This window comes from Scyliorhinus torazame, chromosome 11 (assembly GCF_047496885.1).
Source record: "Scyliorhinus torazame isolate Kashiwa2021f chromosome 11, sScyTor2.1, whole genome shotgun sequence".
Lineage (NCBI taxonomy): Eukaryota > Metazoa > Chordata > Chondrichthyes > Carcharhiniformes > Scyliorhinidae > Scyliorhinus > Scyliorhinus torazame.
The window spans coordinates 1,187,890-1,206,429 of NC_092717.1; the positions used below are offsets into that span (position 1 = coordinate 1,187,890).

The 18,540-nt window shown below is 48.1% G+C and overlaps 1 protein-coding gene across 1 annotated transcript in view; it reads left to right on the forward strand.

The window, feature by feature from the left end:
• Positions 1-18,540, forward strand: part of LOC140386076 (thioredoxin domain-containing protein 6-like) — a 203,381-nt gene that overhangs the window by 35,374 nt on the left and 149,467 nt on the right. Inside the window, exon 8 of the mRNA XM_072468653.1 lies at positions 15,476-15,618. Coding sequence (XP_072324754.1) covers positions 15,476-15,618 — 143 coding nt within the window. The remainder of the gene's footprint in view (positions 1-15,475; positions 15,619-18,540) is intronic.

Here is an 18,540-nt window from a genome sequence, read left to right on the forward strand (position 1 = left end):
CTGCTTATTGCTGACATTCCACCATGAGTTGGAAGGACAATTCCAAAGGCTCGTCATCAGACTCAGATTCTTTCCCAGCTATCCTCTGAGAATCAGGGTGCTTGGCTGAACTTACCTCTTCCTGCTGTGGACACATGTCCATGTGGTGACCACCAGATTGTGCAACCCTCCTTGAACTACCACTAATACCCACTTAGGTGGGTGCACCTGAGCTTCTGTAGGGTGCAAGTAAGTGCAATGACGTTCTCCTCTTCAACTCCCTTCTGTCTCCTTTCTGGGCTGGGGCTGGAAAGGGAGCCTTCCTCCTCCTCTGGCCTCAATCTCTTCCTGGAGGCACTTGCAAGTCAGAAAGGAGAGTGCAAGTGACAGCAAAAGCTGCTTCCAAGATGGAGGCACGTTCAACCTTCAAGTTTGCATTGAATGGATGAATCCGAAGTGGACTACTGAGGCCAAGCTCCCCAGTGATGATGGCTCTATCCCGCTAAACCCACGTGAGCTCTGAAGCCCTTTCAAAGTCTGTGAGAGCCCTCCGGTGTGGTGCCTCCACCAGCCCCACCATCCCCCAGTCTTCTCCAATGCCACTTGGATTTTGGACCATTCCTCATTCATCCCCTTGTAAGATAGCCCATATCTGTGTGGCAGGTCATCACTGGTGCAATTCTGGCAGAAGGCTTGTAGACCAGCTCCCTCCAGAGCACTGAGCACATCCACACTCAAGGGTAAGGTTCATATCTGCATGTGATGTGGAGGCTGTTACAAACAAATTAGTAGCAGGAGAAGGCCACTCGGACCCTTGAACCTCCTCCATCATTCAATAAGATTAAGGCTGATTTGATTGTGACGTCAACCCCATATTACTGCCTACCCCGATAACCTTTCACCCCCTTATGAATCAAGAATCTATCTTATTACGACCCCAGACCAGACCCCAACAGTGCTAGGATAATGGATCCAATCCCCAATATTTTAGTTTATTTTTGTAAAAATGTATTGATACGGTATTAAAATTTTTAATAACACACCCAAAAATAGCTTACAACTACCCCTTAAACAGTACTACTCAATACAGTAAATACCCTTAATTACTATCTCTATTCCCAATTAAACAACAAGAAAGGAAAAACATACAGCTCTCAATCCATCCCACATCCCAATGGTACAGAGTAACACTTGCTTTGCCTCCTGTTAGAACCCCTGCAGACTCTGGCTGGATGTCTTCAAAAAACTTTCAACTAGTTTGTTTCAGCTTCCCCCTGTTCTCAGACAAGTCTGCTCTACTTTAAAAACTATTACTCTTTTTTAACAATCCTACTGGGAATAAAAGACCTTGCATGTGGTGTAAAGGGTTAGTCAGATCAGAACTCAATTCAAAACGCTTTCTCAAAATGTCTTAATATCTTAGTTCCACCCAGCAATAACATCATCTCCCCAAGCTGAAAACAAATTAACTCCCCAGTGACTCCCCTTCGTCAAACTACATTGCATTAGCCCAGGCTGAAAACACATTACTTTGATCAATTTCACTTCTGGTTCATAAAAGCTTTCTAGTCTTGCAAAAAGCAGATTATTTTTTAAAATATGACTACTGCAGTCAAACACATTCTAACCCATGGCTTTTAACCCTTAAATTGCCAAATATTTATAATCCAATATGTCTAAAGTCCTGCATTCATCACAATGTTGCTCAGCCATATATATATTCACAGATTCTGCGTCCACTGCCTTTTGCGGAAGAGAGTTCCAGAGTCTCATGACCCTCTCAGAGAAAGAATTTCTCCTCATCTCCATCTGAAATGATCGATCCCCTTATTTATAAACAGTGTCCAGTAGATCTAGGGTGCAATTCTCCCATCGGGAGACTAAGTCCCGACGCCAGAGTGAAAACCGGAGTGTTTCACTCGGGTGTCGGAGGCCGTTCCCAGCCCCCTATTCTCCCGTCCCCACCTAAGCAGGAACGCTGGGGGGTCGACCTGTGTGGGAGCAAGGGGGGTTCCTGCACCGGGGGGGGGGGGGGCTCAAAATGGGTCTGGCCCACGATCGGGGCCCACTGATCCGCGGGCAGGCCTGTGCCGTGGGGACACTCTTTTCCTTCCGCCTTCGCCACGGTCTCCACCATGGCGGAGGCGGAAGAGACTCCCTCCACTGCGCATGCGCGGGAATGCCGTCAGTACCCGCTAACGCTCCCGCGCATGCGCCGCCCGGAGATGTCATTTCCGCGCCAGCTGGCGGGGCACCAAAGGCCTTTTCCACCAGCTGGCGGGTGGAAATTCGTCCGGCGCCAGCCTAGCCCCTTAAGGTTGGGGCTCGGCCCCCAAAGATGCGGAGCATTCCGCACCTTTGGGGCGGCGCGATGCCCGACTGATTTGCGCCGTTTTGGGCGCCAGTCGGCGGACATCGCGCCGATACCGGAAAATTTCGCCCCACGTGTGGATGGCGCTGGTGGGAACCTGTCGTGTTGGGCAGGCCGCTCGGCCCATCCGGGCCGGAGAAGCGCCGCTCGTCAATTACCAACGGCGAGCGCCGATTCTCCCAGCGGCCAGCCGTGATTCTCGCCGCGACGGTTTGGTGGGGGGGGGGAGAATCGCATCGGGGCGGCGTGGCAGGACTCGCGCGGTGCCCGGGCGATTCTCCCACCCGGCGTGGAGGGGGAGAATTCCGCCCCTAGACTATTCAACAAGAGGAAACGTCTGCTTCACATTTACCGTCAAACCCTCAGGATCTTAAAGTTTCAATCAAGTTGCCTCTTTGTGTGGGGTGGGTAAGAACCAGAGGGTCCCCAAGTTGACACTGCAAAGGAGGTAAAACATGGGCGGTCTAGCCTTGCCAAATCTACAGTATTACCACTGGACGACCACAGCTGAGAGGGTGAGAAGGTGGATACGAGAGCCAAACACAGAAAGGGTGAGACTCGAGGAGTCCTCCTGCAAGGGAATGACCCTCCGAGCCCTCGCCATGGCAGCGCTCCCACCCCCTCCCATCAAAGTACACATCCAGCCCAGTGATGGTAGCCACACTGAAGACATGGAACCACATGAGGCAGCATTTTGGTCTAACCAAGATGTCTTCCATGGCCCCCATCTGCAGTAACCACAAATTCCCACCAGCAATGCTTGACGCCACCTTTAAAAAGTGGATATAGGATGGAGGGACGCTTGCAGTTAGGGGGCGAAATTCTCCTACCCGCCCCGCCACATTTCTGCCCCGACCGGCCGGCGGGAGTCTCCGTAACACCGGCCGGTCAATGGGGTTTCCCATTGTGGGGCAGCCCCACGCCGTCAGGAAACCCCCCGGCGCCGGCAAAACGGAGACTCCCGCCTGCGGAGAATGACGCCCAGGGACCTTTACATAGGGGACAGACGCGCGACCTTGGATGAGCTAACGGAGGACTTGGACCTGCTGACGGACAAGATCTCAGCCACCTCCAAATTAAACACTTTCTCCCCAAGGAAACGGCAAAGAACCCAGGGCCCCGAGAAACACACTACAGGAGGAACAAATCAACACAGACAGTAAAGAGTGGGGGAACTGTGGGAACATATACTTCAAATCATTATGCTTCACAATGTAGATCTTCATTCCAATTTCAAACCCCTAAACAAAAATACAGGAACATCAACGTTCGGAGTGTGGATTTAGCGGAGAAAAAAAGGAAACAGAATCTTTCATGACATGATAATTTTTCACTTGAAAATACATTTTTTGTGGGAATGATTGAAAGAAGTGAGGGAACCTCAAGCAACGGCAAGCAATCCTCATCTAATCAACACTAACAATGAATGGAATTCTGTAGTTCGAGTTAACAATCATCTCATACTGTTTATACTTGACACACGAGCTTCAGCAAATCGACTGTCAAGATTGGATCTCAGTAACATTCCAGGGGAACATGAGATACTTCCAGCTGCATGTAGACTGAAGGACTACAAGGGCAACCAGATCACTTCAACAGGATCTTGCCATTTGAAAGTCACCAACATACAAATAAAAAAGACACTACGATTTGAGATTGTTACAAATGAAAAATCCTCATTGTTAGGCACACAAGCATGCAAGGACTTGCAGCTTGTCCAAAGATTATACATAGCAATTAAAGCTACACCAAACATGGATGAAAAAATCCAACAAATCTTACAACAGTATCCTGAAGTATTCAGAGGTATGGGCACATTACCGTTCAAGTATAAAAGTTTATTTAGGAAGGATGCCAAGCCAGTTATTCATCCACCGAGGAGAATTCCTGCTCCTTTGCGATAAAGGTTAAAACTAGAACTTGACCAACACCAGACCCATTCACGTATTGCCCTCTGTAATTGTTTCTCCGGCACCCAAATGTATATCTACCTCCCCAGTCTCTCCCCCCCCCTCTATTTATTGGTATGTTTGTGTGTGCCCTTCTCTTCTATATATATATCTTATTCTGTGTACATAACGGTATATATACTTTGTTCAAAAACCCAATAAAAAACATTTATAAAAAAAGACTAGAACTTGACCGACATCAATCCCAAGGTACGGGGCGGGATTCTCTAATCCCGCGGCAGAGTGTCCACGCCGTCGTAAACGCCATCACGTTTTACGACGGCGTCAATAGGCCGCTGCCAGGACTAATTCTGGCCCCTACAGGGGGCCAGCAGGGCGCTGGAGCGGTTCGCGCCGCTCGAGCTGCCGATCCCGGCGCGAATTCTGCACCGCGGGATCCGGGCATGCACAGTGGCGCTGGCGCCAACGTGCGCAGTGGCCTCCTTCAACGCGCTGGCCCTGACGCAACATGGCGCAGGACCACAGGAGCCGACACATAGGAAAGGAAGCCCCCAGCCAGAGAGGCTGGCCCGCCAAAAGGTGGGCCCCGATCGTGGGCCAGGCCACATCGGAGCCCCCCCCCCCCCCCCCCCCCGCCCCCCCGGGGTCAGACCCTGCAACGCTGAGGTCCCGCTGGCTCAAAGCAGGTTAGAACGGCGCCGGTGGGACTCGTTTTTTTTAATGCCGTTTGGCCCATCCGGGCCGAAGAATCGTGGGGGGGACTGGGTAGAGCAGCCCATGACCGGCGCCGCGGCAACCACGCTGTCGCCAATGGCGCCGATTCTGCGCTCTGCGGAGAATCACGTGCCGGCGTCGGGCCAGGTGGCCCAGTCGTGGGGATTCTCCGGCCTGGCCCAGGGCTGGGAGAATCCCGCCCATTATATCTCGGGCGTCATTCTCCGACCCCCCGCCGGGTCGGAGAATGGCCGTTGGCCGCCGTGAATCCCGCCCCCGCCGAAGTCTCCGGTACCGGAGATTGGGCGGGGGCGGGAATCGGGCCGCGCCGGTTGGCGGGACCCCCCACTCAATTCTCCGGCCCGGATGGGCCAAAGTCCCGCCCAGAAATTGCCCGGCCCGCCGGCATAAATCAAACCTGGTATTTACTGGCGGGACCAGGCGGCGTGGGCGGGCTCCGGGGTCCTGGGGGGGGCCGGGGCGATCTGACCCCGGGGGGTGCCCCCACGGTGGCCTGGCCCGCGATCGGGGCCCACCGATCCGCGGGTGGCCTGTGCCATGGGGGCACTCTTTCCCTTCCGCCACGGCCTCCACCATGGCGGAGGCGGAAGAGACTCTCCCCACTGCGCATGCACGGGAAACTGACAGCGGCCGCTGACGCTCCCACGCATGCGCCGCATTTCTGCGCCAGCTGGCGGGGCAACAAACGCCATTTCCGCCAGCTGGCGGGGTGGAAATCCCTCCGGCGTCAGCCTAGCCCCTCAATGTTGGGGCTAGGCCGCCAAAGATGCGGACCATTCCGCACCTTTGGGCCGGCGCGATGCCCGTCTGATTGGCGCCGTCTTTGGCGCCAGTCGGCGCACATCGCGCCGTTGGGGGAGAATTTCGCCCCTGGAGTCACAGAACTGACTGATTGGGTCAGCTCATTGGTTTGCGTTAAAAGAACGTCTGGCGATCTTGGCATCTGCATTGATCCTAAAGATCTCAATAAGCATATATGAAGGGAACACAATCCCATACCAAAGCGCCGGTCGGCGGAAATCGCGCCGGTTCGGCGGGCCCACCCCCGGCGATTCTCCGGTCCGCGATGGGCCGAAATCCCGCCGCTGTCAACCCACGCCAGCCGACGTGGATTGAACCACCTTTCGAACGGCGGGACAAGGCGGCGCGGGCAGGCTCCGGGGTCCTGGGGGGGGCGCGGGGCGATCTGGCCCCGGGGGGTGCCCCCACGGTGACCCGGCCCGCGATCGGGGCCCACCGAGCCGTGAGCGGGCCTGTGCCATGGGGGCACTCTTTTCCTTCCGCCTTCGCCATGGTCTTCACTGTGGCGGAGGCGGAAGAGACCCCCTCCACTGCGCATGCGCAGGGATGCCGTGAACGGCTGCTGACGCTCCCACGCATGCATCGCACGGCAAAGTCATTTCCGCGCCAGCTGGCGGGGCGCCAAAGGCCTTTCCTGCCAGCCGGCGGGCAGAAATCAGTCCGGCGCGGGCCTAGCCCCTCAAGGTGAGGGCTCGGCCCCTCAAGATGCGTAGAATTCCGCACCTTTGCGGCGGCGCGATACCGGACTGATTCGTGCCGTTTTTGGCGCCGGTCGGCGGACATCGCACCAATTGCGGAGAATCCCGCCCACTATTTCTCATCAAGGTGGCAGACCTGATGACACAAAGATAGCAGCAATACAAGACATGAAAATTCCAGAAGATAAGAAAGCTGTTCGGAGGTTTCTGGATTTTGTCAGTTTTCTTGGCAAGTTTATCTCAAACCTGTCATCAAGGACAACTGCATTGAGAAATTTAATCAGAATATCAACTACTTTTGAATGGACGCAGAGTTATCAGAAAGAGTGGACAGATCTAAAAACACAACTTATGACTGCAACGATACTCGCTTTCTGCGATCCGAAAAGAGCAACTAAAATATCCACTGATGCAAGTCCAGATGGAATAGGCGCAGTTCTCGAACAACATGATGAACATTCTGATTGGATCCTGTAGTATATGCTTCAAGAGCAATGACAGCAACTGAATGCAGATGGGCACAGATAGAGAAGGAATGTCTAGGTTTATTTACAGGAATACTCAATTTCCATGACTATGTCTACGGACTTCCAACCTTCACTGTGGAGACGGATCACATGCCGTTGGTCCACATCATTGAAAAAAATCTAAACGCGTGACTCCAGCGTATAATGATGAAATTACGAAGGTCTGATTTGAAATTAATTTATACAGCTGGGAAAGAGCTAATAATTACAGACATGTTCCATTGCAACAGAGAGCACACTGATGGAATTCAGAAGAGATATCGAAGCTCAAGCTCAACTATGCATGGAGAACTTTGAGATGAAAAACTGCAATTTATAAAGCAAGAAACGAAGAAGGACGCAACTCTTCAGAGGGCAATGCGCCATCTACAGCATGGGTGGCCCGAAGGGGCATTGTCCTCAATACCGCAACATACAATTAGATTTGACAATAGTTAATGGTCTATTGTTGAGACAAGACTAAATTGTCATCCCGCAAAGTCTTCGATCCGACATTTTAGAGAGAATTCACGAGGGACACCTCGGTATCGAAAAATGTAAAAGAAGAGCAAGATAGGCAGTCTACTGGCTGGGGATAAACAGCGACATCATTGACATGATAATAATCTGCAAAACCTGTCAAAGACACCAACCTGCACAATGCAAGGAGACCCTTCAACAGCACAAACTGATCACATCTCCTTGGACAAAAGTAGGGATCGACCTTTTCCATGCAACTGGTCGAGACTACGTTCTGATAATGGATTATTCTAACTACCCAGAAGTTATGAAACTTCCAGGCCTGACATCGAATTCAGTAATGAAAACGTGTAAAGAAACATTCTCAAGACTTGGAATTGTAATGTCGGACAACGATCCATGTTTTGCAAGTTTGGAATGGTCAGAATTCTCGAAGAGATATAATTTCAGGCATGTGATATCCAGTCCTCACTACCCTCAATCCAATGGCAAGGTAGGGAAGGGTGTTCACATAATTAAACAGTTGATAAGTAAAGCAAACGGCTCAATGTCAGACATTCATCTTGCTTTACTGTCATACAGAGCTACTCTGCTATCTTCAGGACTCTCGTCGGCTCAAATGTTATTCAACAGGGATCTCAGGACTACCTCACCAGCGATCAGCAAATCCGGATTATCTGCCTGTTATGAAGAAAATGAAAGAACAACGTTCGAAACAAAGATTGTATATGACCAACATACAGCTCAATTAGCACCACTGACAAAGGATGACTGTGTCAGAATCACGAATCCAGAATGAGGATGATCTGCTCCAGCTACAATCATTAGGCAAGCAGCTCCATGATCCTATATAGTCAAATCTGCAGAAGGCACGGTTTTCCGAGGCGACAGACGTGCTTTGCAGAAAATTAGGCTTCAACAACCAATATTTCCAACCCTAAACTTCAGTGATTCACTGCATACCAGAAAATCAGATGACATGCCCAAAACTGTCAAAGTTTCAGAGTCACCACTTCATCAGTTAAGAAGGTCGACACGAAGGCGAAGAAAACCTAACAGACTGAACTTATAAATATTATACTGTGTATAGTCATTATTCAATTTATGTTTGTACAGATATACATCTCATGATTTTTACTTGTTTGTTATACAATTTTCTCTATGGCATAGAAAATGTGTTAAAAAAAGGGGATGTAGTGATCTGTATATTTGCTGGTATGTAAGGGGTCAACATCAGTAAGTAAGTGCTAGACAACCATTAGATGGCAGCACCAGATCTATGTATAAAAGCTACACTCAGAGGAGATTCCCACCTCTTCGTATCAGGAGTGACTAGTGATCAGAGTGTTAGAGATATAGCTTAGTGAGCAGGTGTAGTTAAACATTATATATACTTAATCTTATTTATCTAATCTTCAGTTATAGTTGTAGAAGAGTGAACAAACTCATAGTTAATTTATAATCGTTACTCAATAAACAGTATTTGCTTAATTTGAAGATTGCGTGTTTTACTGAACATCAACCATTAGACCATTCTGGACATAAGCAAATGAGTAACAAGATATTACAATAACGTAATATAACAGGCTACCAGGATTTGTAATATAACATGGTACCAGGTCTTGGCTTTGGAAAAACTAACTAGATAGATTAGGAAAATCAAGAAAAGAAGAAATTAGTAGCAGCTATTCAACTGGGGATGCTTCGCAGCTATCGTATCCTTCACAGAAAACCACCTCGATGGACCACACACAAGCTCCGCGTCGACTCAAGACAACCGGTAATCTAAATTCTAATTGGAAATTGTTCAAGCATCAATTTCAAATTTACCTAGAAGCTACTGATTTAACCACTGCTACTAATGCTAGGAAAATTGCATTGCTTCTATCACTGGCAGGACAGCTTGCTATTGAAATATATAATTCATTTCTATATTCTGAAGGTCAGGACAAAAGCAAATTCGACGTAATACTAAGCAAATTTGATGACCACTGCAAACTTCAAGCGAATTAAAATTTGTATCACGAGTGACTAGTAAACAGAATGTTAGAGATATAGCTTAGTGAGCAGGTGTAGTTAAACATTGTATGTACTTAATCTTATTTAATCTTCAGTTATAGTTGTAGAATCGTGAACAAACTCATAGTTAATTTATAATCGTTACTCAATAAACAGTATTAGCTTAATTTGAAGACAGAGTTGTACTGAATGTCAACCATCAGACCATTCTGGACGTAAGCAAATGAGTAACAAGATATTATGATAACGTAATATGACAATACTGACAGTTGCTGAACAGGGCAAGACTACCACTGGACGAAGCTAGGTGGAAATGGGAGGACGAATTAGGGATGGAGATGGGTTGGGGACTCGAGCGAAGCACTGAGCAGGGCCAACTCCACCTCCTCCTGCGCTAGGCTATGCCTCATGCAGTTGAAAGTGGTGCACAGAGCCCCCCTAACTAGAACCCGAATGAGCAGGTTCTTCCCCGGAAGTGGAGGACAAATGTGAACGGTGCCCAGGCCCGGCCAACCACGCCCACATGTTGTGGGAATGCCCCAGACTTGTTGGATTTTGGCCAGTCTTCTTCGAGGCAATGTCCAGGATTGTGGGGGTGAGGGTGGAGTCATGCCTGAGAGTGGCAGTCTTTGAGGTATTGGACCAGCCAGACCTTCATATGGGGAAGAGGACCGACTGGCCTTTGCATCCGTGATCGCACGCCGGAGAATCCTGCTCGGTTGGTGATCAGCAGCACCCACAGCTGCGGACTGGCTGGCAGACCTGACGGAATTTCTCCACCTGGAGAAGATCACGTACACCATCCGAGGGTCGGACGAGGGCTTCCACAAAGTGTGGGGGCCATTCATCAGCCTGTTCCTAGACCTGGTTGAGGCCAATGGTGAGATGAAGAGATGAGGGTGAGGGGGGGGGGGGGGGGGGGGGGTGAGAGGGAGGAAGACAAAGGAAAACACACACAAGAGGAGGGGGGATAAGGGAACCTAATGGAAGCATAAAACGAAACAAGGGGAGGAGGGGAAGGGCCAGTCAGGCTCTCCCCCTCAACAATAAAAACACTATGAGGGGAATTTAACCACCAACGAGGGGGGGGGGGCTCATGTAAATAACGGTGTAAATAAGACACAAATTTGTTTGTAAATAGCAGATACACATGAGCTGTTACTTTGTTAAACTAGAAAACGCCAATAAAAAGTTGCCTCTTAATCTTCTCTAGTGGATACAATCCTAGGCTGTCCAACCTTTCCTTATCAGACAAACTGTCCATTCCTGTTATTAGTCTAGTAAACCTTCAATGAACTGCTTCTAGTGCATTTACATCTTTCCTTAGACGAGGAGACCAGTGTAAACAACACTCCAGTTGTAGTCTCACCAATGCCCTGTTCAACTTTTATATTCAATTCTCCTCACAATAAAGAATAACATTTTATTAGCTTTCCTAATTACTTGCTGTATCTGTGTACTAGCTTTTTTCATATATTCGGACACATGTCAGAGTCTCACGCCATTTAGATAATGAGCTTTTTTATTCTTCCCACCAAAATGGACATTTTCCCATATTATACTCAATTTGCCAGATTTGTGACCACTCATTTAACCGATCAATGCCCCTTTGTAGACTCTTCTGAAATTTACTTTCCTACCTTTGTCAGAAAGTTTAGCAACCATCCCTTCAGTCCCTCCATCCAAGTTATTTATGTAAATTGTAAAAGGTTGAGGCCCCAGCACTGATAACTGTGGCACACCACTTGTCACATTCCGACAACCAGAAAAAGACCCAGTTATGCCAACTCTGTTTTCTGTTAGCTAGATGCGCCAATATTACCCCAACACCATTTTATTTTCAGCAATACTCTCTGTCCCTTTGCTGGGTCCCTCCTTTCCCCCAACCCACTCACCACCCACCTCCCCATCCCCGCTCCATGCGGCATCCCATGCCTGCTTAAGAGTGAAGGAGACAAAGTGGTCACTCCACCACAGTATGGATGTGCTGAGTTGAGGCTGTGACGCAGGACATCCCTCCTGGCCATGTCATGATCGAAGAGGATGTGTCGGGAGGTATCACTAAATTTGGGTGCCGGACATTCACCTCTCCTTTTTAATAGGTAAATGCTGACAGTAGGTCAGGGCACATTTTAAATACGTCACCCAGATATGACAGCAGGATGCTTCGCATCAACCTTATGCACCATGAAACATGGCGCAAAACACCTGAATGCATAATAAACTCCTGGCCGGTAAATATGCTGTGGCTTCCTGTCGGTCACTGCAGTGAAAAACGCTCCCTGTCCTTGCCCCTGTCACAGTCTCAAATATGAGAATTTGCCATTAGTCATTCTGCACATACTGCTGGATGTGATCGGGCGCGATTCTCCGCTCCCGCGACTAAGTGCCCACGCCGTCTTGAACGCCGTTGAGGTTCACGACGGCACGAAACGGCCCCGTTCTCGACCGATTCAGGGCCCGAAAATGGGCTAGGATCGGGGCCGCGAGAAACTCGGGCGTGTCACGAAAGCAGCATTGCCAGCGCGCGCCAGGCATTGGCGCCGCATAAAAGCGGCGGCGCGTCATCCGCCGCGTAACTGCCGTCACCCGCGCATGCGTGGTTGCCATCCTCCCTGAGGCCGCCCTGCAAGAAGATGTCGGATGGATCTTGCGGGGCACGGAGGAAAGAAGGTCCTCCTTCAGAGAGGCCGGCCCGCCGATCGGTGGGCACCTATCGCGGGCCAGACCCCTTTTGAGTCCTAGCCCGGTGGAAAGAACCCCCCACAGGCCGCCCCCCCCAGCGTCCCCGCGCTGTTCCCGCCGGCAGCGACCAGGTGTGGATGGCGCCGGCGGAAGCCATCATTTTGGGCAGGCCGCTCGGCTCATCAAGGCCCGAGAATAGCGGGTGTAGCGGAGAATCGGCATTTTGTGTGTCCCGGGCGATTCTCCGGCCTGCGCCGCGCAGAACTCGACGGGGCCATTCACGCCGCTTGGGTGAATCGCGGGAGGGCGTCGGACCGGCGTCGCGGGGAACAATGGCGCGCCAGGAGATTCTCCCAACCGGCGCGGGAGCGGAGAATCGCGCCCAGGATCAATTGCCTTGGTTAAATTATAGAAGGGGAATCTCCATTTACAGACATCCTAGGTGCAACCAATGACCAGAAATCCAACTGGACTAGCCAAATAAATGCTAAAGCTATTAGAGCAGATCAGATGCTGGATATTCTGTGATTAATGGCTCACCGCCTGACTCTCCAAATCTCTCCACACCCTACAAGACAACAGTGTGTTGAAATACTCTTCCCTTACCCAGTTGGGTGCAGTTACAGCAAGACTCAAGAAGCTGGACGGCATCCAGGATAAAGCAATCCACTTGATTGGTCATATATCCACCTCTGGTGTACCCTGGCTACGTAATATCTGCAATAAAGCAACTTACCAAGTATTCTTCAACATAATCACCCAAACCCATAACTTCCATCAATTAGAAGGATAAGGGATCCAAGCTTCTGGGAACATTATACCCTCAAATCATATGCCATCCAGACTTTGAACTGTACTACCATTCTTTAATCATCACCAGGTCAAAATCCTGGAACGTGACAGTATAGAAAGAAAGCCTTCCACATGGACTGCACTGGTTCAAGAAGGCAGCTCACCACTTTCTCAAGTGAAATTCAGGATGGGAAGAAAGTGCTGGCTGTGTCAGTGACTCCCACATCCCAAGAATTAATTTAACAAATGCATCATAATCTCATGTAATTGAAAAACAACACCAATATGATTCCTACTCTACCATTTTGTATTTGTTTATAAGATATGGACATTGCTGGCAAGGGCATTTATTGCTCATCCATAATTTCTCTTGGAAAGTGTGCTCACCCATTTTATTTCCAAAGATTAATTGAACTGCAGCAATCCATGTGATGTTGGTACTGCTAGAATGCTGTTAAATCGGGAGTTCCAGAATTTTGTAGTGCGAGGTCTGGGTATTATTTGAACTCAAACTCAATTTAGTTCATTTGAGACTTTAACCAAAAATAGCAACAGGAGCCAATCCAGTGAAATAATTCAGGAAACTTGGGGCAGCACGGTAGCATGGTGGTTAGCACAATTGCTTCACAGCTCCAGGGTTCCGGGTTTGATTCCGGCTTGGGTCACTGTCTGTGCGGAGTCTGCACATCCTCCCCGTGTGTGCGTGGGTTTCCTCCGGGTGCTCCGGTTTCCTCCCACGGTCCAAAGGTGTGCAGGTTAGGTGGATTGGCCAATGATCAATTGCCCTTAGTGTCCAAAATTGCCCTTAGTGTTGGGTTGGGTTACAGGGATAGGGTGGAGGTGTTGACCTTGGGTAGGGTGCTCTTTCCAAGAGCCGGTGCAGACTCGATGGGCCAAATGGCCTCCTTCACTGTAAATTCTATGAAACTTTACTTAAGTTATGAATTAATACTTAACAAAGACGGGCAGTGAATTGATGTCGTACTACAGCTGTCGCTTTCCTGTTTCCCTAACCCTAACCCTAACACTCGGCTTTGTTTCTCTCCCGTAACCTCTGTGGGTCTTCTGCTTCCCTGCTTTACTTTCAAACTTAGTGCACATCTTGCTCACTGAAAGCTGCTGTTTATTAACCCTTTCCACGCTACAATCCACTGCGTGATCAATCTGTGATTGGTCTAGGCGGGCATGATCAGTTTCTAATTGGTTTCTCAAGGGTGATGGTCATCTATTGATGTCATTTCCCATTGTCCTCTGACTGGCCTTCTAAAGTATCAATTACTTGTGGGACCATCACTCATTAAAGTTTGCTTCTTGCTAAGATGTTTTATGGTATCTTCCTTGCTCATTCGTTTGGGGTGAGAGGATGTATGCTGTCTTATCCTCATGACTCATGCCTTGAGCGTGTCATTTTGGGATTTTCTGAATTGGTGCAAGCTCCTCATTAAATTAAATCCTCATCAGTGACTGTTTTAGAGGTCCTGTCCTTCACTCTGAGGGTGTTGGGGTTTGAAATGAGTCACTTCAATGTCCGAACAAAGACTAAAGTGGTAAAGTTGCTTACAACTTAAAACTATGCATATATAGTACAGAATACTAAAGTACTAATATGAAAAGTTACAATGCACGTTGTTCTTAAAGGTATACAGAATGAATATACAATATAGCAATAGTCACTGTGTAAATGTGATGTTCTAAAGCAGTGTCCTTATACATTTAGTCAATACCTGTTGTTAAATATTAATGATGTAAGGAATTGCACAATTACAACTAATCACATACTGTCACTAAGTTTAATTATGATACAAAGTTAAAGGTAATTGCTTCTTCTGAAAACCTATGAGCTAAACTAATGTAAAGAACATCTGCTGTTGTACTTCCTTCTCTTGCACCCATAAGTTCCATGTGAGCTGCCCATTCAACCTTGAAGGCAACCCGCTCCGGCAGTAATTTACAACAGGGCCCTCTTCAGGCCATATCTGTGATTAGCTCTCCATAGTTAGCTTTATTCTGTCTAAAATCCCAAGATGCAACATCCTATAAAGTGAAGCTAAGAATAGACACATGCTAAAACTCACCACAAGTTTAATCGGTATCATAATAGTATGTTGATATATCATTACAATACACTGAAACTATTCATGTGACATCAAATTACCGACAGAAGTATTTAATGGTTTTTATGGAATTAGCTGAGGACAAAGAAATCAGAGGGAGAGGGAACATTAGACATTTTTGAAGTCATTGCAGATGAGGAATTACATTGCAGAGCCCAGAAAAATCGATGAGAGTTTTCAGTGATCAAACCTGCAGGAGGCTGGCCAACAAAGAGGATTTTGAAGAAGAGGCAAGAGGGATTGTAGACAATTGGTTTTCAGTTTCCTTACTATCACTGTTAAAGTCAAGATTGTCTAATCATCTCAAACATCAAAGTTCTATGACAGTCGATAGATGTGAAATGATATCTTACCGATTCTCATAATAAATCAATTTGTTAATTAGCGTAACTTTGAGGAAATCGTGCAAACAATGTCGAGTGGTGTTTGTGATATACTGTTATTATCTGAAGAAGGCGAAATGAAAGATTTTGAGCATGAATTTGATGTGCAAGAAGCCGAAATGGTAAAAACAAATGATGAAGACAGGTATGAGCTGTTCAATAGTTATTAACACTTAGAAATGTATTTGGCTAACTACTAATATTGGTCATTACTAGCATCCTCCCATAAATTATTGATTTCAAAGGATTTTATCATGCACATTGTATTAAAATATTACAATGATAAAACTATTCAAATTCTCTGAGTAAATTAATTAACCTAAAGTACTAAAATAAATGCTTCAAAGTGCAATATTAACTATGAGCAACAATTTGAGTAATCTGTTTCTATCCTTCTATTCTCTCTTCCCATTCCTTCTCAAAATTATATTTAAAGCTTTATTTTTATGTTTTTTCTATTTAATGTAATTGCTATAACTTTTAAATCTCCCTGTAAAATGGTTTAAAATATCTTTTCACAAACTTTATTATCAACACAGTATTAAACTATCTTAACATCACAGAAATGTAGCTTACAATTACCAGTTAAATAATGCTTAACAATAAAATGAAATACTTTAGCGCCTAACTGATACCTCCTTTATCTCCGATCAAGCAAAACCCATCACAGGTCAAAAAACACTTTTAAATAGAGTTAGCAAACACAGGATTACTTGCTGTTCTGGATAGAAAGTTATTTGAAAGACTGTTTGAAGAGAGAGAGAGATCCTTTCAGTAAACAGCCTGCAGAACCCGAATCTGACTGCCTTCTGTATAACCTGTTGTTCAGCACACAACTTCCAGAAACTAAACAACAGACCTACCTCTTCTCATTGCTTACATCATCTTTATTCCACTCAAATCTCATGACTTACTTACTTAAATTTAAACACTATGGCTTGGATTCTCTGCCCCACAACGCTGGAAATGCTAATCACAATTGTCCAGAGAATCGGGTGTCCGGACAAGGTCAAGGTTCGTGCCTGCCGCCAATTTGAACACTGTGCTCCGGTCCCTCGCTGGTGGCGATAACGAGGTTTGCGCCCTGCAGTGGCAGCAGCATGCAAAACCCGCAATTACATTAATTTACATGTCAGTAGCACATTCGACCCAGTATACTCCGGGCCTCCATGACGCTCTACCCCTCTCAGGCAGAAGTCATACCGGCATGATTTACTACAGGTATTAACAGGTGAGGACTGGGCACTGTGGATGCTGAGGGGGAGAGAGAAGGTAAGTAAATTTCTAAAATCTGTTAAGAATTGCGCTGCTTGCCCGGGTAGCACATGGCACAGTGGTTAGTACTGGGACTGCGACGCTGAGGACCCAGGTTCGAATCCCGGCTCTGGGTCACTGTCCGTGTGGAGTTTGCACATTCTCCCCATGTCTGCGTGGGATTCGCCCCCACAACACAAAGATGTGCAGGATAGGTGGATTGGCCACGCTAAATTGCCCCTTAATTGGAAAAAAATAAATAAATAATTGGGTACTCTAAATTTATAAAACAAAAAGAATTGTGGTTCTTGTTGGGAGTGGCTGCCAGGGCTGGGGGAGTAGAGGGGAGTAACTTGATGACAGCTCTGTAGATTGGGATGTCCCCCTCGGGATTGGGGTAGAAAGGGTCAGACCGCCATTGCTGCAGTATTGTTTTAAATGCACCCATTTGGTAGAAGTTGCAGGCTCCTGGCTGCTCACTCTGCTGGCTGCTCACTCTGCTGACTGCTCACTGTGTCCTGTAAATGTTCACAGAGGACTTCGGTGGCAGCCATGGAGTGAGTGGTCGCACATTTGGCAGCTCCCGCTCAAGGTGGATTTTTGGGATCTTTTCCACGTTTATTGGGTGGAGGTTTGGATGAAAAAGGGTGCAGGAGCGATTGGAGAAATCGAGACTCCACTGGTGGGGCTGGTGGATGGATCCAAGGACCAGAAGTGAGTTGAAAAGAAGGAAGCTGTTGGAGCAGGAGAATCTTCATGCACCACAGGTCAAGATGGTGGAGGGTAAATGGCCTGTCTAGCCCGTTTAGTGCTCAACAGAGCAGCCGCTAGCCTTCTGAAATGAGAAGTTCAGCTAGCAGAGGAGGGAAACCCAAAAGGACCTGGCCAGGGTGTTGGAACTCTGAAAGCGGGGATTGACCACGTGGAACAGAGGCTGGAGTCCCAGGGTCAGGCGATTCAAAGAGTGGCGGAGACAGTGGGTGAGCACGAGGAGCAGCTTGCCTCGTTGCCGGCCTAGATGGGGGTGATGCAAGAGACCTAAAAGCTGCTGAAGGAGAAGGTGGAGGAACTTGACTACTGCCCGGAGGCATCGAAGGAGCGGACGCCGGCAAGTATGTGGCCAAGGTCCTGGAAAAGCTGATGGGGGGAGGGGGCCTTCGACTGGCCACTGGAAGTCAAAGAGCGCACAGGACGCTGATGAGGAAGCCATAGGCAGGTGAGCCGCCGAGGGCAATGGTAGTGTGGCTGCACCGTTTTATGGACAAGGAAAAGGCTTTGCGATGGGCAAGGCAGACAAGGAGGTATATCTGGGAGTGGAACGAACTGTGCGTGTACCAGGACCTGGGCACAGAACTGTCGAAGAGGAGGGCCGGGTTTAACCAGTCAAGGCTGCCCTATTTAGAAGAGGGTGAAGTTCGGGATGTTGACCTTCCAGAACCAGGAACATTATTTTGGAACGCCAGAGAAGGCGACGGAATTTCTGAGGGGCAATGGATTGACAGGAGAAGGAGGACATTGAACTTTGGAAGAGGTGTGAATGGCACATGGGGGATCTCCCAAGCTATTGGAGGCCCTGGGTGGTTGGGCACCAGGCAGGGTGGCACCCTGGAATTGCTGGTGCCACCTGGGCATCTTGGCACTGCCAGCCTGGGACCCTGGTACTGCCTGCCTGGCACCCTGGCAGTGCCGCTTAGGTGCCAGCCTATTCTGTCAGGCTATTTTGGATCTGGTAATGTGTAATGAGGAAGTTTTAATAAACAGCCTCAGAGTAATAGATCTCCTAGGAAACAGTGACCATAACATCTTAGAATTT